General features: G+C 48.4%; 1 protein-coding gene across 3 annotated transcripts in view; it reads left to right on the top strand.

Moving 5' to 3' along the window:
• Positions 1-6573: 6573 nt before the first annotated feature.
• Positions 6574-24223, top strand: part of BCL2 (BCL2 apoptosis regulator) — a 198069-nt gene continuing 180419 nt past the window's right edge. Inside the window, exons 1-2 of one of the 3 annotated variants that reach the window (XR_011462423.1) lie at positions 6577-8465; positions 8910-9050. Coding sequence is in view for 2 of the 3 variants with exons in the window: in XM_070361475.1 (XP_070217576.1) it covers positions 7911-8465 (555 nt within the window). In the remaining variant the exon portion in view is untranslated. Of the gene's footprint in view, positions 8466-8909; positions 9051-24223 lie in introns of all 3 variants that reach the window. The other 2 variants (XM_070361474.1, XM_070361475.1) reach the window with 2 other exon arrangements.

Raw genomic sequence — 24223 nt, 5'->3', positions numbered from 1 at the left:
AGAAATATGGAATTTAAGAAAATTTCTTAGGTAATTATGTTTCATACACAAATTGATTTTCTATGCTTTAAGGCTTCATATTCCAACAAGGAAATATCTTCTAGACTCTGAAGGGCACAGAAGAGAGAGATGGGAAAGAACACGCCTTAATATTTCTCGATCCTTAAATAGAAAAATTGTGGTCACATTGACCAGAGATGCCTTGGATGGCTTGATTGGCAAATTGAACCTTTCTTTCAGTTTGAGCCACTTGTATACATAAATGGCATAGGATATGCCCTCTGTAGTTTTTATGTTTGGATGTTTAAAAGGGAAATCATTTCTTGACTTCTGTCCCACTCTTGATTTTATACACCCCATTCTCATTCGGCCTGTATTTATCGAATGCCTGTGAGGAGCTTGGTATCCAGGCACTGGCAGTGTAAACAGTACTGGTGTAAACAGTCTGCCCCACCCGTGGGGATCCCATTTCTGGTGTGTCCCCCGCTCACCCCTTCATCCCTCTGAAGGCTCTGACCAGTCTTCCTGGAGAAAGAGGAACCGCTCCCCATTCCTGTCTTCAGGCTTCTGACCCTTATGCCACCATCATTTGAATGCCAAGCTCTATTCTAGGCTGGGAATGTACAGAGGAAAATATGGTCCCTGCCCTCAAATAGTTTATAATCTGGGGCAGGGGGATGCATGTCAGAAATTACATGGTGGGATTTCCCTGGTGCTCTACTGATTAAGACTCCACACTTCTGATGCAAGGGGTGCAGGTTCAATCCCGATTGGGGAACTAAGACCCCACAGTGCTGTGTAGCACTGCAAAAGAAAAAAGAGAGAGTGCCCGGTGATCCGACAATACCAAGGCATCATAACTAACATTTGGAGGTGTGACCCATGCCGGTCCCTCTTGTGAGTGCTTTTCATCTAACTCGCTTAAACCATACACTAACCCTGCCAGTGGTACCCTTATACCCCTGTGTTATCAGTGGGGCACAGGCACAGAGGTTAGGTAGCTAGACCAAGGTCACAGCAGCAAAGCGATGAAGCCTGGATCCAAACGGGCTTTCTGACTTGGAGACTCCTGGCATCCACGTGAAACCTCTTTTAGTGGCACGAGTGGAATCCCTGGACTGTCTGGGACAGGCGGGCAAGTTCACATGGAAGGAAGAAGCGGTTCAGATCAACCTTGAGGAATGAATATGAATTTGCCACAAGAAAGCTGGGTTCCTTTCAGGGAGACAAGCATATGTGCAAGGAGAAGAGGGGAGAGACCCTGGCGTCTCCCAGAAAGCCCGTGGCGGTAACGCAGCTCCAGGAGAGGGTGAGCGGACTGGCCGGGGGGGCGGTCTCGGGGTGGGGGCCTTGGGGGGAGGTCTCGGGGGGCAGGCTTGGGCCACATCACCCCACCTGGAGGAGCTAAGGCTTCGGCCTCTGAAGACTAACTCTGAGCACAAACAGGGAATGGCTGGAATTTGTAAAGATCATGGCTCTCTGAAATTTAGGGGTGGCTGAGCCCTTGAGCTTTGGAATAAACATTCCTCAGTAGTTTGGGGGAAAAAGTCAGATACATATTGTTATGGGTTGACTTGTGAGTCCTTAAAAGGTGCTGATGTCCTCATCCTCAGAACCCCTGGATGTGACCTTACTGGGAATGGGGTCCTCACAGATATAACCAAATTAAGGTGAGGCTATTAGTGTCCTCATCCAATATGACTGGTTGCCTCATGAAAATAGGAGAAAGCAGAGAAACTGGGAGAAGGCCACGGGAAGACAGTGGCATGGAGAGAAGTAGTGCAGTTGCAAGCCAAGGATTGCCAGCCTCCAACGCAAGCTAGGAAGAGGAGGAAAGATCTTTCCCTAGAGCCTTCAGAGGGAGCATGGCCCTACCGACACCTTGATTTGGGACTTTGAGGTGCCAAAACTGTGGGAGAGTAAATTTCTGCTCCAAGTCATCCAGTTAGTGGTCCTTTGTTACTACGGCCCTAGATAACAATGGACTAACTTTGCTTTTTCTAAACGTGCTCATCGGTAGTTCATGTCTGGGAGATACTGTGTCTTGTGCTAAAGAGCATAAGGGGGCTTGCCTGGTGGTCCAGGGGTTGAGAATCCGCTTGCGCGTGCAGAGGACACCCGCTCGACCCCTGCTCCAGGGGGATCTCACGTGCCCCGAGGCAACTAAACCCCTGTGCCTGAACCACAGTGCTCCAGAGCCTGGGTGCTGCCACTGCTGACGCCCGAGCACCAAGAGCCTGTCTCCACGGCAAGAGGAGCCGCTGTGGCGAGAAGCCCCTGTGCGTGCAGACCTAGTCCAACAAGGAGTGAAGAGCATAGAGAATAAACATTGGTTATTGCACATAAGAATATAAATTCTTTGCCTGTTCTCAGTACTATGGTGTTTCATGTTAATCCAACAAGAGGAGTAAGCATTTGAAAAGTATAAGTTCCTAGTCTCAGTTTATTCACTTCAAGTGCCAAGTCATTAATCTGAAAGGAAAAAAATTGCCAGGAGTGAATTTACTGTGCTTTCCTTTGTACACGTTTGCTGGCTAAATTTGCACAATAAAATGATTTACCTGCACTTCACTGCCTGGTTTCAAAAGTTGTTGCTTAATTCCAAACATTTTATTGAGCTTTAGGACCCACTAAAAGTTAGCCAGGTGGGTTTCCTGGTTACATCAGGGCTTGTTGGTTTAGATCTCATAAAAGAGATTCCTGATGAGGACACGCATGTACAGAAGAGGGAGGGGCTCTGGAGTGTAAATGAGTCAGGAAGTCTATTACTGTTACTATACTAACTAATGTGGAATTAGTATTATAACATTATCGTGCAATGTTTGCCACAAAGTATGCAAACCGTCCTAGAGCACAGGGCAGTATGTAGCATAAGCGTTTATAATGTGTAAGATACTATGTCAGTTATATCTCAGTAAAGCTGGAAACAACGTAGAAATACTCGAAATTGGAAGCTAGTCTTTTGGCTTGCTTGTCTGTGCCTGTGAGAAGTTAGTTTTAAGCAGCTCGTTTGTCTTCTTTGCAGGCGCCCTGCTTGTTTTTCCTTCCTTAGTTCAGTTTATGGATTCATTTGCACTTGTTTGCCTAACTGGTTGGGGTCATGGTTTTATTTTTAACTCTTTCATCTTACCTATTAGTTGTCGATTCCCACACAGTTAACACTATCTTTCTATTCTTGCTTTAAATAAAAATTTTAATGGTTTGGAAGAATTTGATACATACCTATATTAAATATTAGTATGTTTAAATTAGAATAATGTCCTTTTGGGTTTCATAAACTTTGGGAACATTTATATTGGTGATGAATAGACGGGGGGAAAATGGAAAAAGTGACAGATTTTATTTTCTTGGGCTCAAAAATCACTGTGGATGGTGACTTCAGCCACAAAATTAAAAGACACTTGCTCCCTGGAAGAAAAGCCATGACAAACCCAGACAGAATATTGTGAAGCAGAGACATCAGTTTGCTGACAAAGGTCCATGTATTCAAAGCTATGATTTTTCCAGTAGTCATGTATGGATGTGAGAGTTGGACTATAAAGAAAGCTGAGCACCTAAGAGTTGATGCTTTTGAATTGTGGTGTTGGAGAAGACTCTTGAGAGTCCCTTGGACTGCAGGGAAATCCAACCAGTCCATCCTAAAGGAGATCAGTCCTGGGTGTTCGTTGGAAGGACTGGTGCTGAAGCTGAAACTCCAGTACTTTGGCACCTGATGCGAAGAGTTGACTCATTGGAAAAGATTCTGATGCTGGGAGGGATTGAGGGCCTGAGGAGAAGAGGGTGACAGAGGACGAGATGGTTAGATAGCACCTATGCTATCTAATGGACATGAGTTTGAGCAAACTCCATGAGATAGTGAAGGACAGGGAAGACTGGTGTGCCGCAGTCCATGGGGCGGCAAAGAGTCAGCCATGACTTGGCAACTGAACAACAATATTGGTGATGAGGAGAACTTTCTGAATGATACCATTAAATATCAACCAGCAGGTGGTGAAAACTGGCAATAAAACCCTATTTGTTTGGCAGATTGGAGAATAAAGAAGGGAAGCGCAGGCCTTTGAGATGCTGGATATGCTCTCCATTCCCTGCGTCTTGTCCTTTTCTCTCCTGGTGCAAAGCTGGGAAAAGGACCAGCCGTCAGCCCTTAAAAGTGCAGGGCGTCTCGGCAAGTGAAATCCCACAGTGCCTGCATTCGAAAGGTTGTTGGAAGGCCTCTAGGTTTGTACCTAGGGCTCCTGACTCAGACTGGTGCTCCTCCGACTAGGTCACCAATACTCAGTTAATTCACACACTTCTGAGGACTGCCTGCCCTGACACTTCTGGTGGAATCTGATAAGCATGCAATCTGAATGGAGGAGTGGTTTCACTATTTTGATTGAAGGAGTCCCAGAACATTCCTAGGGAATATTTAGCCTTAGTCAAGATTAATGCAGACCTGTCCTGAGAATGTTGGATTATGATCAAGGTGCCACTTAAGTGTGGAAGAATCATCTGTGGAGTAAAGGAGAGAACGAGGCAGGCTTTCCTTCACTCGGAATGGGCTCTGTTTCCTTCTGGTCTCCCCCCTGGCAGGAGGACAGCCTGGTTCCAGCTCTGGCCTCTCGTTTCCTCACTCGCATGCTGGGTCGCAAGCACTGAGGCTTTCAGTTCCTCCTAAGTAACTTCAGGAGTTAAGGCAAGTTCTGAGAAGACCCCTAACCAGGACGGGTGGCCTCAGCTTGGCTTTCCTCTGTTTCCGCGAGAACAGATCCCCAGGCCATCGCGCTTCGTCGTCACTGCCGTGGAGAAAAGGTGACGGTCCCAGCAGCTGAAAGCAGGAAGGGCCATCTTCCTTCACTCCTTGCCTGGATAAGACATTTGTACCAGGTACACATTCCTACAGGCAAGAGGTGGGCTGGCATGTTGGCTGACTGGCTTTGATAAATGAAGAAATGAAAATAATTTGCTGTGCTTATTTTACCAAAGAATGAACGTGTTGATTTTAGTCTAGGAAGGAGACCAAATACAGTGTGAGAAGGTACGTGTAGACAGGGCAGTAGTTGATCCTTGTATTTCTAAGCCCACAACAAACCAGGCTCCCGTAAGTTTTACTTGAGCCCTATCAGGTGTGAGTCGCTCAGTGATGTGTGCGCGACTCTTTGCGACCCCGTGGACTGTAGGCCGCCAGGCTCCTCTGTCCATGGAATTCTCTAGGCAAGAATACTGGAGTGGGTAACCATTCCCTTTTCCATGGGATCTACCTGACCCAGGGATGGAACCCTGGTCTCCCTGCATTGCAGGCAGAGTCTTTACCGTCTGAGCCACCAGGGAAGCCCGATGCTATTAGTAAACATTTTTTTCCCTGGCACTTTGTCAAAGACTTTTAGAAATAAAAATAAGCACATGCAACTTGTCTGCCCTCTGTGCTTTTTTTCTGGAGGCCATTTGTACTGATGAATTTTTTAAAATGTTTACGTATATAAAATATATATGAATGTGTATAAAAATATTAAAAATGTGTACACATATGTGTATATATAGGTTGGTGTACGTATAGATAACTCGAGAAGGTGCGGACGTCTAGAACTGAGTGCTGGACAACCGGGAGGCCTTTAGAAACCCACCTGCCCTGACTGGGGCTGCGGGCCTGAAACTGCCCCGTAGGCCCCACGGCACCTAATAACCCGGGGCCGAAATGGTTGGGAGCGAGGAAAAAAGAATCTGCCTGCAATGCAGGAGACCTGGGTTCGATCCCTGGGTCAGGGAGATCCCCTGGAGAAGGGACAGTCTTGTTGCCCGGAGAATCCCATGGACAGGGGAGCCCGCGGGCCGCAGTCCCTGGGGTCGCAGAGCCCTCCACCACCACTCGCCCCGGACAGCGCTCGGCCGCCCGGGCCGTCCGTCCGCGGGCCCCGGGAGCCGCGTCTAGCCTGGGCCCGGGTGGGGTCTCCGAAGCGCGCGCTCTGCGTGGACAGCCAGGAAGCAGCTGGAAGGAAACGCGAGGCTCGGGGCTTCCCTCGCCGAGGCGCGCGCGGCGTGGCCTCTCTTCTCGGGAGGCCGGCGCCGAAGCCCCTGCTCGGGGTCAGCATCGGCCGAGTGTGGACACCCGGGGTGCGGACGCGCGCGCACTTGCACGCGCGCGCCCGCGGCTAGAAAGGGTCCAGGCGACTCCCGGCGCCGGTTTTCTCGGTGTCCCCCCCTCCCCGCCTCTGCCCCCGGCAGCCGACCCCGGCCGCGGGCGGTTCCCCGGGCGCCCCCGGCCCCTCGCGGGCCCCGGAGACCCCGAGCGCGCGCCCGGCCGCCGCAGGCCCGAGGAGGCCCCTCGCGCGCCCGCCGCGCCGCCCGCGCCCCCCACCCCGGCCGGGCGCGCGGAGCGGGCGGGGCGTCCCGGACCCCCCCATTCCCGCGGCCCCCGCCCGCAGAGCCCCCGGCGGGGCGCGCGCTCCGCGCCGGCCGCGGCGCCTTTAACCCGGCCGGGGGGGCGGCTCCGGGGAGGGCCCGTCCTTTCTTCTTTTTTTGAATGAACCGTGTGACGCACGCACAGGAAACCGGGCGGTTCGAGCGGAGAATGAAGTCAGAGGCCGGGCCCCCCGCGCCGCCCCCTTCCTCCCGCCGCCCCGCCCCGCGCCCGGTCCCCCCGCCGCCGCGAAGGTGCGGGCGCCGGGCCCCCCCGGGCGGCGTCCTCGGCCGGAGCGCGCGGCGCGGGGGCGGGGAGAGGGTGCGCGGCCCGGAGGCGGGGTGCGCCGGTGGGGTGCAGCGGAAGAGGGGTCCGGGGGGGGAGAACTTCGTAGCAGTCATCCCTTTTTAGGAAAAGAGGGGGAAAAAAAATAAAGCCCTCCCCCGCCAGCGCCGCCTCCCACCCTCGCTGCACCACACACAGCGCGGGCTCCTCGCGCTCGGCACCGCGGGGCCGGCGCGGCCAGCCTGCGTCTATCGGCAGCTCTTCGGAAAATGCATTGGCCGTTCGGAGTTTGATCCGGAGAGGATCCCCGCCCGCGTCCGCGGCTCGCCCGCCGACTCCGGCCCGGTGTTCTCTCCCCGGGGAGGCGTGAGGCGGCCCCGCGGACACAGATCCATGTGTGTGCCCGCGCGTGTGTGCGCGCGTGAAAATTGCCGAGAAGGGGAAAATCCCAGGACTTCTGCAAATACCGACTGAGAAATGGTAATTCATCCGCCGCCGCCGCTGCCTTCCGTTTGCTCGTGCTCTTGAGATCTCCGGTTGGGATTCCTACAGACTGACATTTCTGTGAAGAAGTCTAGGAATCAAACTGGAAATTCTCCTAATTTTTTGCACCCCCCTCCTCCAACTCCTGATTCATTTGGAAGTTTTCAGAGCAGCTCTAACTGGAGAGTTCTGAAGATTGAGGGAATCTTTTTGCCTTTTCATTTGTTTTCACAAAAAAGGAAACTTCACAGAGGATCATGCTGTCCTTAAAAAATACAAGTAAGTTCTTTGCACAGGAAATTGGTTTAATGTAACTGTCAATGGGAACCTTTGCGATTTTCACTTTAAGTGCATTGGAGTAAGTTTAATTTCCAGGCAGTTTAATATATTCTCAGCGTGTAACTTGTGTGTGTGCCCTGCTTTCAACCAGCGTATAGAGGGAAACGCACCTGATTTTGACTGATTAGTTTTTTAACCTTTCAGCATCACGGAGGAGGTAGACTGATATTAACAGTAATTAATAATGTGCCTCATGAAATAAAGATCCGAAAGGAATTTAAATAAAAATTTCCTGCATCTCATGCCAAGAGGGAAACACCAGAATCAAGTGTTCCGCGTGACTGAAGACACCCCCTCATCCAGGAATGCAAAGCACATCCAATGAAATAGCTGGATTATAACTCTTCACCCCTCTTGCGGGGCCGTGGGGCGGGCAGCGGGGGGCGAGAGGTGCTGTGGGACCCGGCTGCCTTTCCGCGGCGGAAGGATGGCGCACGCGGGGGGAACAGGCTACGATAACCGAGAGATCGTGATGAAGTACATCCACTATAAGCTGTCGCAGCGGGGCTACGAGTGGGATGCCGGAGACGCGGGCGCCGCGCCCCCCGGGGCCGCTCCCGCGCCGGGCATCCTGTCCTCCCAGCCGGGCCGCACACCCGCGCCCTCCAGGACCTCCCCGCCGCCGCCCCCGGCCGCCGCCGCCGGGCCTGCGCCCAGCCCGGTGCCGCCTGTGGTGCACCTGACCCTGCGCCAGGCCGGCGATGACTTCTCTCGGCGCTACCGCCGCGACTTCGCCGAGATGTCCAGTCAACTGCACCTGACGCCCTTCACCGCGAGGGGACGCTTCGCCACGGTGGTGGAGGAGCTCTTCAGGGACGGGGTGAACTGGGGGCGCATCGTGGCCTTCTTTGAGTTCGGAGGGGTCATGTGTGTGGAGAGCGTCAACCGGGAGATGTCGCCCCTGGTGGACAGCATCGCCCTGTGGATGACCGAGTACCTGAACCGGCACCTGCACACCTGGATCCAGGACAACGGAGGCTGGGTAGGTGCTCGTCTGGATGTGAGTCTGAGCGGGACACCTCGGTCCCAGTGCGGTCCGAGTGGTGGGGTGTGGCTGGGCCCAGGGTCAAGGGCAGGCCGGTGGAGTAAAACCACGTGTGTGGCCTCCCTTTCTCTTCCCCTGCAGAGAGCTCTCCCTGCCAACCCTACCGTGATCACTCCTTCCCTGGAGACATTGCTTCCCTTGAGCCAGCCACTGAGGTCCAAAGATCTAGCCTTTGCTGCTCAGTAGAATTTGGGGATAAAGGGCATCCCTTCAAGGTTTCCGAAGCTTGGGGATCCAGGGATCCCCATGATCACAGTACCTGGTGGAGTAGCTTATTGAAAAGGAGCCTTTCAGGGACAACTCATAAACTGGACACCAGGCTGAGTCCTGACTATCTGCATCAGAAATAAGCTCCCCTGGGGGTTTCTGCTTTGTCCTAAGATTTGAAAACCACTGGATTAGAAGAGCAGACTCCTCTAGAGGCCCAGGGGCCTGCCTTCTCTGACTCACTTGGTAAAATCTACCCAAAGAGGAAAACCATTGTAGCCCCTTTCCCTAGAAAACTTGGATGATTGTGAAAAGGTAAGTTGACTTCCAGAGTCTGTTGACACTGACCTCCAATTTGTGGCACGTTCATAGCGGGCATGACCTTGTGTCTTGAAGAACCCTGGGCTATGGGTGTTTGTTGCATCACTGACAGATTTCGCATTGGCCGCCTACCTTATGTTCTGCTTCTATAACTTGTGTATGATTTAGAAGTTTGCTGGAATTTTTAGAATATTTTATTTTCCACCCTAACCTACAATGCACATCGTTTGGTGGGATGCTCTGCTGGGCAAACTTGCGTCCAGAGTATCTTTATAAAGATAGAAGAATTGATTCTTAGCTGTGGATTCTCATGCTGTGACTTTAGTTGAAGTGATTGATGCTTGTATTTTTGAAGAACATCTGTGAGCTGTTTTTTTTTTTTCCCTGGTACTGTTGTGCTAGACAGTCTCTGTCATATCACCATAAAGTTCTTTTGTGAGCGTGATTCTTTGGGAGAGGAGTACAGCTCATAAGACTGAAGAAGTGTCATTGACATCTATACTTCATATCTGAAATGATTAATTTGTGAAAGAGTAAAAGAGGAATAACTCTGGTTCAAGTTTTTTGCAGACTTTTTGTTTTAATCTGAAGAGCTATCTTTGAAAAAGGATGCCATGCAGTGCTTCCTTTTACAGTCTCCAGGAGGATTACTACTATTACTATTTTATAGGACCTAACAGGAGCAAAAAACTTAGAAGTCACTACACGTGGGTTCGATTTCAAGAAGCACATTACATATTTTATACAGCTTACAAAGTGTGCTAGTATGAGGGGGCTGAAAAGAGAAAAGTCCAAGAAAAGTAGGTGACTGACATGAACACCTGACCCCACGCGACCAAAGTTGACAAAACATTGATACCACTGTTCAGTGTTTGAAAGTGAAATCCCTATTTAATCTTTGAAATTTGTTAATAAATGCTTTTTGTGAATTGTTTGTTTCTTTGAGATCCCAAATTATCAGATCTTTAGTAATTCTGGAAGAGTTCTGTAGAAGGTGTAAGGAATATTTTTGTTAAATGTTTGATTAAGTAGGTGGTTTTGTTTTTAACCACTATAACCAAAGAGGTAGGGACTTCCAGACACCAAAAGGATCATTTTGAGACCAAAGTAAAACTAACTGAACAGTTTGACTATTACATAACTTTTGTGAAAAAATATTAAAAAATGTTTCTTTCTAGTTGAAAGAAAGCCAAGGTGGTAACTGTCATGTGTCAAGTAATTCAATAAAAAGATGGGAAGCGGAGACATATGTTTATGATAGAAATTAAGATGTAATCTTGATCTTTGTTGTCAAATTGTGGTACATTAACGTCTCATACAATTGAATTTTCTTTTTAAGTGAAGGCCCGCTCGTTCCTCCTTTCAAAATAGAATTTTCTTAGTAGAGCCTATCTTTGTGGTCAACAGGTATCTGAGGTTGATAAATGTAGAGGCTACATTTTATGATGCCAAACCACAATTACGTATCATAGAACATGATAAACTTTTTCTTGACAAAACCTCTTATAGTAAAAATAAATCATATAGAAGCACAAATTGCTGATGGTGAAATGTGTAGCATTCAGGACAACATAGAGATGGATGGCTAAGTAGGAAAACAAAGGACTTTGGCAGAAAAAAGTGTGAGGAAATGCTATCATAAATGGACACTTTGGAATAATAAAAGAGGCAGTATTATTTGAGAAGTATGTTTGGGAGACTGATTTACATGTCCTTTCCAAAGATGCATTATGAACCTAAATTTTTATTTTGAGCATTTGGCATCCAGACAGATTTTCCTCCCAATTTGCACCAATCAGAGTTGCTTCTCTCGTAACACGTGTTGTGCGGCATAAAGGACTCGGTGAGGATGAGCAAGTTTCAGAGGAGAGCTGGCACATTCTCTTGACGTTGGACAGTAACTTGCACTGCTTACAGGACTCAGTGGATCAGCCCATCTGCTGAATCTGTTCTGATGGGGGCTTTAGACTCAAAGTGACACTTGTTCTTTGCTGCTGCTGCTTCGGAGGCTGAGGGAGAATGGTTTGCATTCCATGCTCCGTAAGCTGCAGAAAGCAGGGCCTGGGATGGTAAGTGTCTGAGAGGTGGTCTCAGAAGTCTGCACATCACACAAACACTGGAGAAGAGACTGGCTGTGGAGTGGACGGGGCTCTATCCCTGAGTCTGAATAAAGCATCCAGAGGGAGCAGGATAGCAGAGCGGTGAGACAGCAGTGGCTCTAGGAAGCGTCTGAGACCTGCCCCTCCACGTTTGGGAGCTCGCGGGCGTCCCCTGGGAGCGTCTTGGAGGAGTGGCACCTCAGGTCCCACCCAGAGCCTCTGAGTCAGAGCCTGTGGTTCGCACGTCTACAGGTGTTGGGGTGCACGGGGGGTTAGAGGTGCCGGCTACCATCACCGACCACTGATTCCCGTGACGTCTTTTAGGAAAAACGAGAGTCTGGGAGGGGTCCTGCAGCGTCCCCTTCCAGTGGCCTCCTGGGATCCGTGGTAGTACCTAGGATGCCAAGCACATCTGGCATCTGCTAGACGGGCTGAGCTTTGGAGGAGAGAGGCTGGAATGCTGTAGAGACAGGAGTGGAATGATCACAAGCTCTGACCTCTCAAGGATGTTTTCTGTGGTAACTATATAATCTGGGGGCCTTCCTCGGTGGCTCAGCGGTAAAGAATCCACCTGCGATGCAGGAGACAAGGGTTCCGTCCCTGAGTCAGGAAGATCCCCTGGGGGAGGGCATGGCAACCCACTCCAGTCCTGGCGGGCTACAGTCCATAGGGTCAAAGAGGGTTGGGCATGGCTGAAGCCGCTGAGCACAAGACAATATGTTCTCACACTGGTGGCCCCGTTGAGGTGAGATAGCTTTCCCACTCCAGTTCAAGACAGGAAACTTAAACTCTTAATGGCTATATTCAGTATTGCTTTATCCCCTTGTAACTCAGTTCAAATTTCTGTAGATGAGTTTAGGGGCCCTGGGACCACTTCACGGCCAAGGTGGCTTTTGCAAGCACAGGCTTGAGATGTAGGCAGGTTTATGGTGAACGGTGCACTCTGAACTGAGAAACGTGACCTTTGCTTCATGTCGTAGGAGAGCGGGAGACGTCTGACAACTGCAAGGAAAAGATGCTTTAATAGGCGATTGGCTTCCTTCTGTTGAGATGGTGGGGCAGCTTTTTTTGTGTGCTCATGTTTTGGTCTCTGTGGTTTAGGAAGACAGGAACTTGCTTCTCCACATCCAGTAGAGGTTGGCTTCCTTTTTGTTAGTTGGTCAGCAAGCAGTTTCTCTTTTCTGTGCATGGTCCACATCCACTCACTCGATTAGCTGGAAAGCAAGACCGTTCTCAGGCCAGTGTACAAAATTCATGAGAAGGCATCGTTTTCAGTGGTTAAGCATTAGCTGCTTAAGGCCAGTTTTGGCAGCAAAATGATAGGGTTAAAAATAGCCCAAAGACGATCCGGTCTTAGATAATATATTTAATGATGAACTTTCCTTGGGAAAGTGCATCTTTCTGCCTGCGAAGAATCATATGACCCCTTTCAATAATTTATTTGGTAGAGAAAAGATACATTAGGGCTCCTAGAGTTTGCAGTCATGTGCTGTTGAGCAATCACATTTGGGGACTTTTGTAAAATTTGACAGTTCACTCAGTTCTCTTTTCTGTTTTAGGGCTTTTGTTGCTGTTTAGTGTCAGTCGAAAACATGGCTTTCTTCTGTGCATCCTGTTACTTTTAGCTGTGCTTTCTAGTGAGAACGGATTGATCTTTTTAGCAATCCTTGGTTGAACCGGTACATTTCAGAGTCCCTAAATGTCATTAGGCTGCATAGTGCACCAGGTAACAGAAAGCCACGTTTTTTTTTTTTAGCCAAACTCTTATAGTTTGTCTCTTCTCCCAGTCCTAGTCAGCGTTTTGGAGGCTGATAAGCCCACTCATAAAGCACGTGTGTGGGTGCTGTGTGTGTTAATAGCAGTCTGTCCCACTCAGCACACCCCACACCCATTGCTGAGGTCATCCATCGTGTCTTCGCAGGAGCAGTATTTCAGCAGTGGTGCAGCATTTGTGCTAGAAAAACAACACTGTCTTTGTAGTGTACGACTAAAAAGGTTTTTTTACCCCCAGAGATACATTGTGTTTGAGGTTCAAAGGTTCTGTTAAACCTTTTTAAAGTCATCTAATAGCGCCTGACTCAGGTATGGCGGTAACCTCGCACGCTGGCCCCCTTCCCCCAGCTTCATACAGGGGACCACTCGGAGAAGTGAGCCCAGCACGGGGCTCTTCTTTCATCCCTCTTGGTCTGATTCAAACCAAGTGAGTGCGTGAGGTTGAAACAGGATTAAGGATGAAAGTTAGCCGAGGACAGGGATGGCTATTCAGCAGACCTGACTGCACGTCCCCTCTGTGCCCAGTCCTCGGTCAGGTCGGGCTGAGTCCTCTCTGTGCCTGGTCCTGGGTCAGGTCAGGCTGAGTCCCCTCTGTGCCCGGTCCTGGGTCAGGTCGGGGTTCAGGGAGGAGGGCGTTTTCCCTGCCCTGGTTGCTGTCACGAGCTGGGGCTGGAGATGTCGTGAATTCTGTTGCCACCAGCCCAATGAGATGATTCTAAACTCTCAGATTTAGAGGGGAAAAAAAAAAAGCTAGTATGTGTTATTTTGCATACACTTCAGTATTTGTCTGAAAAAGTTATTTCTAACCATATGGCTATTCATGTGTGCATTAGGCCTGATTTAACTAGAGAGGAATATAGATAATTTGAAAAAATACTGTGTTACACAGACATGTGCTTAAGAGAACTGAAAGGCAAGGGGAGTTCCCTTGTTAAATATTTACCCATTAGGCGCTGTTTATACATATTATGAAGACTTAATAAACACTAGTCTGCAGTTTTTAAAGTATTTCATTAATTCTTTTTCAGTAAGAGACAATCAAGCTCTGATGAAGATGGTTGGAATAGATTAATTTGAAGAACTATCTTTCTTAAATCATTCTGGTATGCAGAAAAGTCAGAGTCGATTTGAACCAAAACAGGGGAGAGATGAAAAGAAAAGCTTTGGTTTTGGCTTGGTTTTAGATTCTAGTCCTGTTTCTGTTTGTTAAGAGGCTTCTCTTCCAAAACTCTACATACGGAAATTCCTAGTCCACCGTGACATTCCTGTTCCTGAAGAGCAGGTGTTTACCATCTAACGTCTTTTATTCGTGGTCGTCTTTCTCTAATGAAGGTTGTAAAACTTTCGAAATCACGACAAAGCCATTTTCGTTTCTAAAAGTATTTTTGTAGATTGCTGCTTGTTCTGATCTGCTCGATTCTGTAGTGCCAACATGATTTCTCTGCTCTTTATTTGTCAGACAAAAAATAAACCCAGCTGTCCTTCCGTGAGCACGATGACGGGGTGTTTGTTTCTCTCTCTCCAGAGCCACGTGGGCTTTCTCATCAGGACCTACCCCCCTCCACCCTGCACCAGCCTCCATCACTGACCCCTACCTGCCCATCATCCCACGCTGGGGGACCTGCAAGGTCAGCTCCTTGTGAGCCTCTAGCACGTGAAGGGGGGCTCACCTGAAGGGAAGAGCACTGTGTCTGGATAGCAAGGGAGAGGGGCAGGAAAGGGGTCTGTCCAGGCTGGGATATCTGAACCCCATCTGCATTCTCGCCACAAGCAGCCAGGCAAGGAAAAATTCTGTGATCAGATATGATGGCTTTCCCTCCAGAGACCATAAATTCCAACCCTGTGCAGGAAAAAGATAGGATCTGCTGGAAGAGTGTACTGGCTCCGATCTCTGCAATGGGAGACTAGAGTGGGGCTGATACTGTAGCCTGAGATGAAGTTTCACTAACTCAACGCAGCTAAAATAGCTTATACTGAAGACTACTTCCCCAAACACCCTCTTAAGCATGTTAGAAAGGGAATCTCCCTGCCATGCTGGTGTGGCCGTTGGTAGCAGTTATAAACGCACTAAGGGCTACTTGGCTGATTTTCTCAGGCGATGGACCAGGTTCTATGAGAAAGTTCCCTGATATTTCCATTCTGCTCCTTGTTTTGCCTTCAGAATTTCAGAGATCGAGCCACATTCCATTTTCAGTTAATAATCAGCTCATCTGTGCTCTGGAGCTTCAGCATAACGAGTCAGCTTATGACCAGCCCCCTCACCTCTCTATTCCTGGGTCCTAAAACCGACCCAAGGATCCGTGGTATCAAGTGAAGCTGAAATTTCTCCTAAAACCGACCCAAGGATCTGTGGTATCAAGTGAAGCTGAAATTTTCCAAGGGAGATTTTACTGTTGAGAACAATACATCTTTATTGTGACAGTCCCAATTACTGCATTTCTGTATTTTTAAACTGTCTTTTCTTAAGCTGCAGAAGAATATGGAGAGTTTCTGACTTCTGGTGCTTGGAGTGCCCGACCAGGCATCAACGTTGTGGGTTGTCTTTTCTTGACTTTTTCCAACTCTTCTTCACCAATACTCAGATTTCTTCTGCTTTAAGCACGATGAATGTCATACCTATGTGTTACCTCTGAAATAGAATTTTCGAAGAGCATATGGGATAAGTACTTAGTCCCCTTAGTTCAGTGCCTCCTTACAATTAGCATAGGAATAAAATTAATTGCATCATTATATCATCATATTTAGATATTGATATTTTATTTCTTGAGGGAAAAAGATCTATAAAGGATGTTCGTTGACACCTCTAAGTCTAAATTTCAGGACTGTCTCCTCCCATTTTCTTTATGAATTCCTGCCAGGATTGTCTTTCTTGACTTCTCTCTTTTTAACACTGAAAATTTTTACAGGTGGTTTGAAGCTATTTTCTAACAAAGTTGTAAATATAATAATGCAGAGTCACTTACTATTTAAGTGACAACATAAGAAGAAAAATGATGTGAAGAAGTCTCAATCAAGGAAAATGAGCAATTGTTTGCAAATCGTAACCACGAGGAGTTCCTAGCAACGGGCAGTGATGGGAACGGAAGGGTTTTAACGATCCTGCTATTGTGTAGGGCACGGACACTGCCTATTTCCATTGAAAAAAATTTATTGAGGGCTTACTATGTGCAAAACTCTATGCCGAGTGTTTCACTTGAGTGAAAAATGTGGAAGATAACCTTTGCATCTAAGGAACTCTCTGACCAGTAGTGAGACTGAGATAAGTGCTGTGTAAATTGCTGTAATCCTTGACACACTTCAGTGGACTGCCATCCAGTCCAGCCAGAGGGGATCTGGCTGAGTTGCATGCAGGAGATGATGGGTAGGAGATACAGGGGAGGGCAGGCCGGGTAGCTGAGCTGGAGGAGGCAGGACAGGTGGGAATGCTTGCGGCATCACTGGGGGGTTAAGAGTCTGACTGGCCTGGGGCATAGAGAGCCCTGGTGAGCTAAGACTGGTCCTAAGTCTGTGTTTAACTTGGTAGATGTTAAAAGGGTTATTGAAAGCGTTCTGAGTCAAGGCGGGATGTGTGGGCTTGAGGAGGATGACAGTGGCTGAGGCTGGACTGTGGGAGCCAGGAGGGAGGCCTGCATCACGGCGGCTGGGGAGTGGGGACCCGGAGGACTGAACGGACCGAACGTGAGCAGGGAGGCAGGGGAGGAAGCGGAGGCGCGAGTCCAAACCCAGGCTGTTTCCCAGAAAACAGCGGTGGTCCTTCAGAGAGCAAGGAATGCTAAGAAACGTGACTGGTGGGATAAATGTGATGGAATGAATTTTGGACAATTTCAACTTGAGCTCCTAATAGAATCCTCATTGCTCAGTCATATCCGACTCTTTGTGACCCCATGGACTACAGCCCGCCAGGCTCCTCTGTCCATGGGATTCTCCAGGCAAGAATACTGGAGTGGGTGGCCATGCCCTCCTCCAGGGGATCTTCCCGACCCAGGGATCGAACCTCTGTCTCCTGCACTGCAGGTGGATTCTTTATCACCAAGCCACCTGGGAGTCCCCCTGCTCCCCGCCAATAGGATGCCCGGGTGGGAATGCCCCGTGGCAGTTGGTCTTAAGGATCAGGAGCTCGAGAGAGACTCTGAGGCTGGAGTACGCTCTGCCTTTTCCCAGTCCCCGTCGATCGCCCGTTTCCCTTCTTCATTTCCCAGCCTGGTCCTGGCTTCCCCTGCTGGCTCTGCCTTCTTTGATTACTGCTGCTCCCACAGCACCTTCCCGCCAAAGTCCTCTGTAGGCATCTAGCAATTGAATGGAGGTGTTTACCTCGAAGTTTTACGCTTCAGAGCTTGGCTCTCCACTACTGGTTGCCTACTTAAAAGATAATTCACTGAGTCAGATTAGTGTTATCCCAGCATCCCTATAGCATCCTCCCTTTGTAGGGATCTTACACGGTCAAGGTGTTCTCCTTCATTGGCACTTTCTCACTTGATAAAATAGTTCTGGGCCTTGCCTGGCGGTCGAGGGTTAAGACTCTGAGCTCCCACTGTAGGCGCGTAGATTCAGTCCCTGGTTGGGGAACTAAGATTCCAGATGCCTCACATGCACCACAGCTCCCCCGCCAAAAAAACAAGAAAAGAAACAGTCCTCCTATCGCATTTAAGCTGCACCCAGCGTAGCAGATAATAGGTGTGTGCAGTGACTGTTGATTGAATAGATGGATTGTGACAGAGGCAATTTTTAGTCTAGTTTTTATTTATTTTATTTTTGGGTCTGTTGGGTCTGTATTGCTTTGTGCAGGCTTTCCTCTAGTGTCATCTAACGGGCTGCTTTTTGTGGTGGTGTTGGGGCTTCTCAGGCTGTGGCCTCCCGTTCTGTGGTCCCCAGGCTCCGGAGCACAGGCTCAGTAGATGCTGGCACACAGGCTCAGCTGTTCCGCGGCCTCTGGGATCTTCCTGGACCAGGGATCGAAGCGGTGTCCCCCGCCCTGGCCGTCGGATTCTCATCCACTGGGCCAGCAGGGAAGTGGGATAGAGGGGCTTCGAACATCAAACTCACCCTCACGACTACTGTCCCCACCTATTCTATAGGCACATGTGTCCCACTCCATGATGTCCCATTAGAGGGATGTGTGTGTTCCCTTGGTTCTGACACTGAAGCTCCAGTACTTTGGTCACCTGATGAGAGGAGCCAACTCATTGGGAAAGACCCTGATTCTGGGAAAGATTGAAGTTAGGAGGGGAAGGAGGTGGCAGAGGATGAGGTGGGTGGATGGCATCACTGACTCGATGGACATGAATTCGAGCAAACTCCAGGAGATGGTGAAGGACAGGGGAGCCTAGCGTGCTGCAGTCTATGGTGTCACAGAGTTGGACACGACTTAGCAACTGAACAACAACAAAAAGATGTGTCCAAATGTCCTGTCCCACTGATCTGTTGAGGTTTAGTAGCAGCAAATGAAGAAAAATACCTAAGTGTTTTAATTTCACCCATCATTGAATTGAAAAAGTAGGTCATTCATACCTGAAAAGAAATCCTTTAGATTTTGCTTTATATTAAACATTGAACTTTCATAAAAGTCCTTAATGCTAGTATTAGAGACCCTTCAGTTGCCTCGTTGTATCTGTTTATATAAAAACTACACGCACTCGGTCTGCACATATGTGCACGTGTCAGTCACTCAGTCGTGTCCGACTCTCTGTGACCCCATGGACTTCAGCCCGCCGGGCTCCTCTGTCCTTGGGGATTCTCCAGGCAAGAAGACTGGAGTGGGTTGCCATGCCCTTCTCCAGGGGATCTTCCCAACCCAGGGATCGAACCCAGGTCTCCTGCATGCAGGCAGGTTCTTTACCGTCTGAGCCCCAGGGCAGCCCTGTATATGTACAGCTGCTCTCAGTTCTGCTGTTCTATGTCTCAGACCCAGTTCAGACAGTCTTGACGTCTAGGATTATTTTCATTTTCTTACCGTTTAAGAAAGAGGACTCCTGCATGGTTCTCACGGTGGGGAAAAGTGGTTTCTCCTTTCTTATCAACATGGTAGCGCAAGTATGAAAGAAGTGTGCCATGAAGTCACGAGGGCAAGTGGCCCCCTAGTTGTTCTCCCTGGAAAACAAGCAGCAATGGAAGGTGGGAGTCAGTGCAGCTCAGTGTTCCCAGGGGAGAGAGCACCCGGGATTTCATTTCCCCAGACACTGACCACCAGGAAGACCACCCAGGGGTGGCAGGGAGCAGCCCACTGGCCTGGCAGCCTGGGGCTCGGTTCTCTGTTATGGCTGAAGCAGACATCACAGCTCTCTGTGGTTTCTAAGAACTGGTGGAATTTGCATGTTGAGAATCCTCGTTCCTTGGCATGAAGCAGACTCAAAAGCATCGTTGCTCATCATTTGTCATCTGTTGGAGAAAGAGCGTGTGATTTGTTTACTTGTAATGAAGCTTGACCATACTTCTCCAGGGGCCTTTGCAAGAAGGATGTGTCAGCTTACAGACCTGTCCCCATGAATAAAACCACAGGCAAATGCTCCCCCCATCTTCCCTTCTCCCCTCTCATTTCTGTGCTTTATGTCCCCACTGCCGGGCCCTCTTCAAGGGCTTATCTGTGGGTGAGTTCAGAAACTTCAGATGATAAAGGACACCCAGATAATTGGCCGGTTCTCCAGAGTGTCTGTCCCCTCAGCTGCTGCCAGATTCCCTCTTAATGAGTCCGTGCAGTGACGGTGGGGTCTGAGCTCCTCCAGCTCCGTGGGAAAATGAGCTTCCCTGCATTGTAACAGCTTGTGGCTCGGGGGGAAAATGACAGCCATTGCACAAGTTTCCTTTGAATGTAGTTTTCTTTCCCATAAATGATACTTGGAGAATACACTTAAGGGGTTATTAGTTTTCTATTTCATGCTTGGCCTGTGTGTGAGAATAACACAAGCTGTCACTGCAAATCAGCAGCTCCACACGCTTTGTCAGGTTAATGTGAGCATTTAATATTTGGCTCGATTAAAAATTAACTGATGAAAGTACATGTCCAATGGAATTTGAAAATGCCTTTTGTAGGGACTGTTGGAAGGGCATGGCCAGTGAGTAAATCAGTGGTTTGCAGATGTGGAGACTCTGGGGAAATTCAGTACAAGTTGAGACACTTGACTCTTCCTTCAAGCGTCTCTACCTGTTTGGCTTATCGTGAAGTTGAAACAGACGTCCTCGTTCATGTTAGAATGGACCCACTTGCATCTCTGTGCTTTCTGGTAAAAGAGTGTGTGTGTGAGCCTACAATTGAAGCAGACAGAGCAAGAAATGGGTTATTCCTTTATCCCACTTTTTTTTTTTTTGAGTTGACTGCACGCTGTAGGCCAGCTTGGAGAGGGGATAGCTGGAGTCTAGGGGGTAGAGTTCATTCGACAGCGACTGTAGGAGCACAGGCGGGTGCTGGGGATGAAGACGTGCGCCCCTGTCTCAGCATTTATCAGAGTTGGCAGGTCCTCCCAGGACAGGTGCTACAGAGGCTGGGCTGGGGGTAGAGTGCCTCCAGCAGGCAGAGCCCGGGGACAGAGGGGTCCAGGCTGGCTTGAGGGTGGGACCCTTGCCTCCAGCACAGGCAGGGGGTGAGGGTTCCGTCCCTGCTCAGGGAACCAGGACTACCTGCCCCCCTGCCCGCCGCACCCTGCCAAAAAAGCAGGTGAGGCTGGAGTGTACCTCCATGAGGGGTTTATTCTAGAAAAATTACTTTGGCTCCACTCAGCTAACGAGGCCAGTGATGTTACTGGCCCAGGAGCCCTGCAGACCCTGGGAGCCGACAGACAGACGTGCAGCGAGGACCGCGAGGAGCCGCTCGCTTGGAGCCACGACTGGACTGGAGAGACTTGTAGGAAGATGTGCAATTGCCTGAATGCCTCAAAACGTCACTCGTGTCCTCTTCAGTTCTGGTGGTCTTTTTCCTCTAGTCGCTTTGAAAAGAATACGGTCAGTGTTCTGGTTATATATGAGTAGTTTTTAAATTTCCCATTCTCTTAAATCAACACTGCCATATTGAAACATTTTTAGTTAGAATTCACAAAAATCATGAATCTTTTTGTTACAATGCGGTAATTCTTCATTAACAATCAGTTACTAAAGGTGTATTTGAAGAAAGAATTCAGTTAGGAAAGGCAGGTTTCCTAGAGTTGTGTTTCCAGGGGAAAACATCACAACAGTGGTCTCTTGCCTTGATGGTGTATTTTAAATTTTCCAAAGGAGCTTCGAATCTGTTGGCCCATTTTTTTTTTTTGGGCCCATTTCATCTTCACAAAACTCTAGGCAGAGCGGGGTTATGTTCCCACTTCTCTTCGCCTTTCCCTCCCACACCCTTTTTATTATTTGTTTATTCACACATGAAGAGAAAACGTTGACTCACAAAGCTACAGGAGACCCAGTAAGTCCAGAGAAGCAGGAGTTCAGTGCGACTCAAGAGTCCAGGAGATACTTCTCTCTGCGCTGCTTCTCAGAGTCTGTTTTCATAAGGACACCGGATTTCTTAATAGAAACCTAAACGAGTGCATCTGATTTTGGAAAGTAGTATCCTTTACTGCTCTTTATCTCAAGCACTTTCAGGAAAAGTAAAACGTGGTCTCAACATTTCAGGTTACTTTGAGATGTGTTCTGTGTGAACGGCAGAGGGACGTCTCATGTTTGCCACAGGACGCTCTTGAGCTGGGTACTCTTGACCTTGAAACTCCTCGGGTCAGTAATGCAGTGAATGTGAGAATTTGCTAAATCGCCACGTGAGGGTTCTGGAAGACAGCCCCTTTCAGCAGGGAGCAAGTGGGATTGTATGAATGTAAGTGATTGCTGCTGGCTGGCACCTAACTAGCAATCTGTGGTTTTATTTACTTTTAAGATCAGCCTCCTGTCTTTAGGGAACCAACATCAATTTGGTGAGTGAAGGGTTTTTTGAACTGAAACAATGATGGTGCTTTGATCAGTAGAATTTCCTGAGTTCCTAAGGGGCATGTGGATTATACTTCAGTTCAACTTTGTTCATTCAACGAATAATTTAAGAGTGCTGGATCTGTAACAGAAATCACGACCGCCAGGGACTGTCTCTCATTCCTCTGTGAATCCAATGTTGCGGGGAAGGCAGGACAGTAAACAGGCAAGTGGTTGACAGTATAATCAATACTGAGGCTGCTGCTGCTGCTAAGTCACTTCAGTCGTGTCCGACTCTGTGTGACCCCATAGACGGCACCCAACAGGCTCCTCTGTCCCTGGGCTACAGCAAAGCAAAAACAGGGGATTAGGTACAGGAGTGCTGATGGGGGAATTTAATGTCTTGTATTCATTTCTGAGTTTTTCCAGTAGTATTGTTTTTTACCCAGAGGATGAGTGATTTTTCATTTTTAAAAAAATTTTTATTTTATGTTGAAGTATAACCAATTAACAATGTGATCATTTCAGGCAAAGGGACTCAGCCGTATAAACGTATTCATTCTCCCCCAAACTCCCCTGCCATCCAGGCTGCCACACAACACTGAGCAGAGGTCCCTGGCTGTGCAGCAGGCCCTTGCTGGTGATCCGGTTTAAATGCAGCAGTGTGCCCATGTTGATCCCAGTCTCCCCAAGTATCTCTTCCGTCCGTCCTTCCCTCCTGGCAGCCCTGAGCTCATTCCCTATGTCTGTGAGTCTGTTTCTGTGTTATAAATAAGCTCATTTGTATGTTTCTTTTTATACTGTGCGTATAGGGGATGTCTGTGCTGTGTCTCCTGCTCTGTCTGACTGACTTTACTCGGTGTGACAGTCTGCAGGTCCATCCACACTGTGGCAAACGACATGTTTGCATTATTTTTAATGGCTGAGTAATATTCCATTTATGTATGTGCCATATCTTCTTTATCCTGAATGCCTCTAAAAAAGTAACAGCTGAGAACATGGTGTTGTGTCTTAAAGTGAATGCCTCTCTCTCTCTCTCTCTCTCTCTATATATATATATATATTATATAATACAGCCTGCATATGAGTTTAAAATGGGTGTCCATGATCAATACAGGATTAAAGAAGACCTGCTGTCTTTTAAATTTATTTTTATTTTTTGGCCGTGTCACCTTGCATGTGGGATCTCAGTTTCCCAACCAGGACTCAGACTCACACCCCTCATTGGAAAGCGGGTTCCTAACGGCTGGACCACCAGGGGAACCCCGGACCTCCTATTTTTGGCTCAGTGCCTGGAGCGCTTTCCCCGATACCCCTGCCAATCCTGCCACACCCCTACTTCCATTCCCCCCACACTGGTCATTGGCCTCAGTCACTGGGAGTCAGGAGGAAGGAAGGAAGCTGATATTAATTGGACCTCAACATGTGCCAGCCTCTGAGTTTAACACCTTTATGGATAGAAGATTATTTAACCCCAGTAACCTCCCCTCTGACGGTAGGAAGTAGAATTATGGATGAGGAAATAGAGGTTCTGCAAAATCAAGTCACTGCCTAGTAAGAGGCAAAACCAGATCCTTTTTTAGGCCATCCAAGTGGTCATTGATAGCCTCTGAGACGTCAAGAAACTTTTTAAAATCTAAAAGCAGAAATTATGAAAAATAACAATCTGATGCATGTGACTTTTTGGTTTCTTTTGCATCTTTTTAGGAAGCCAGTTAGCCGTCTTTATTTTAGTAACTAGGAGGTGAAATCTTTCACTCTATGGACTTTCAAAGTTCTTTTATAGTTGAAAAGAGAGAGAGAGAGACGCGCACACACAGAGAAACAAAGTGTTTCTTCTGTCTCTCTCCTCTTTGGCTCCAATAGTCTGTATAAATAGCCTTTGAAAAATACGTAGTAATCACTGTTTCATACCCAGACCAGACACCTGATTCAGAAACCCTCCCCAGGGCCCGCGTGGGGTGGGGTGTGTGTGTGTGTGTGTGTTGGAATAACAAACCCACAGTGCTTTCCTGGTTCAAGAGAAATGATCTCACTGTCCAATTGTAACCTGCCTAATGCCTTCATCAAAACAGGGACGAGTCTGCGGTTTTACCCCTGGTTTGATCCTTGGCCTTTCACTGTTCTTATTTTAGGCATGACCTTCATGTTTTTTCCAAGAGTCCAGAGTTGGAATGACATGTTACTACCCTTTACAAGATGACGATGTATCTGTTTTTATATTTAGCTGTAAATTTTATTCTACTCATAAACAAACCCACCTCCAGCAACTGTGGTGCATCAAGAGAGAGTTCTTTCCGTCCTCCTCGGTGTGATTGGATACATTTGGCCTAGAACAGCACAGTGTTTCCAGCATAACATTCGAACAGGATGCTGTGTTGATCTCAGGGCTCAGGGAGTGTCCGCATGGGCCAGGAAACT

The sequence above is a fragment of the Bos mutus genome, chromosome 24 (assembly GCF_027580195.1).
Source record: "Bos mutus isolate GX-2022 chromosome 24, NWIPB_WYAK_1.1, whole genome shotgun sequence".
Taxonomy (NCBI): domain Eukaryota; kingdom Metazoa; phylum Chordata; class Mammalia; order Artiodactyla; family Bovidae; genus Bos; species Bos mutus.
The sequence above is the reverse complement of the archived record's forward strand: the minus strand, read 5'-3'. Positions and strand labels throughout refer to the sequence as shown.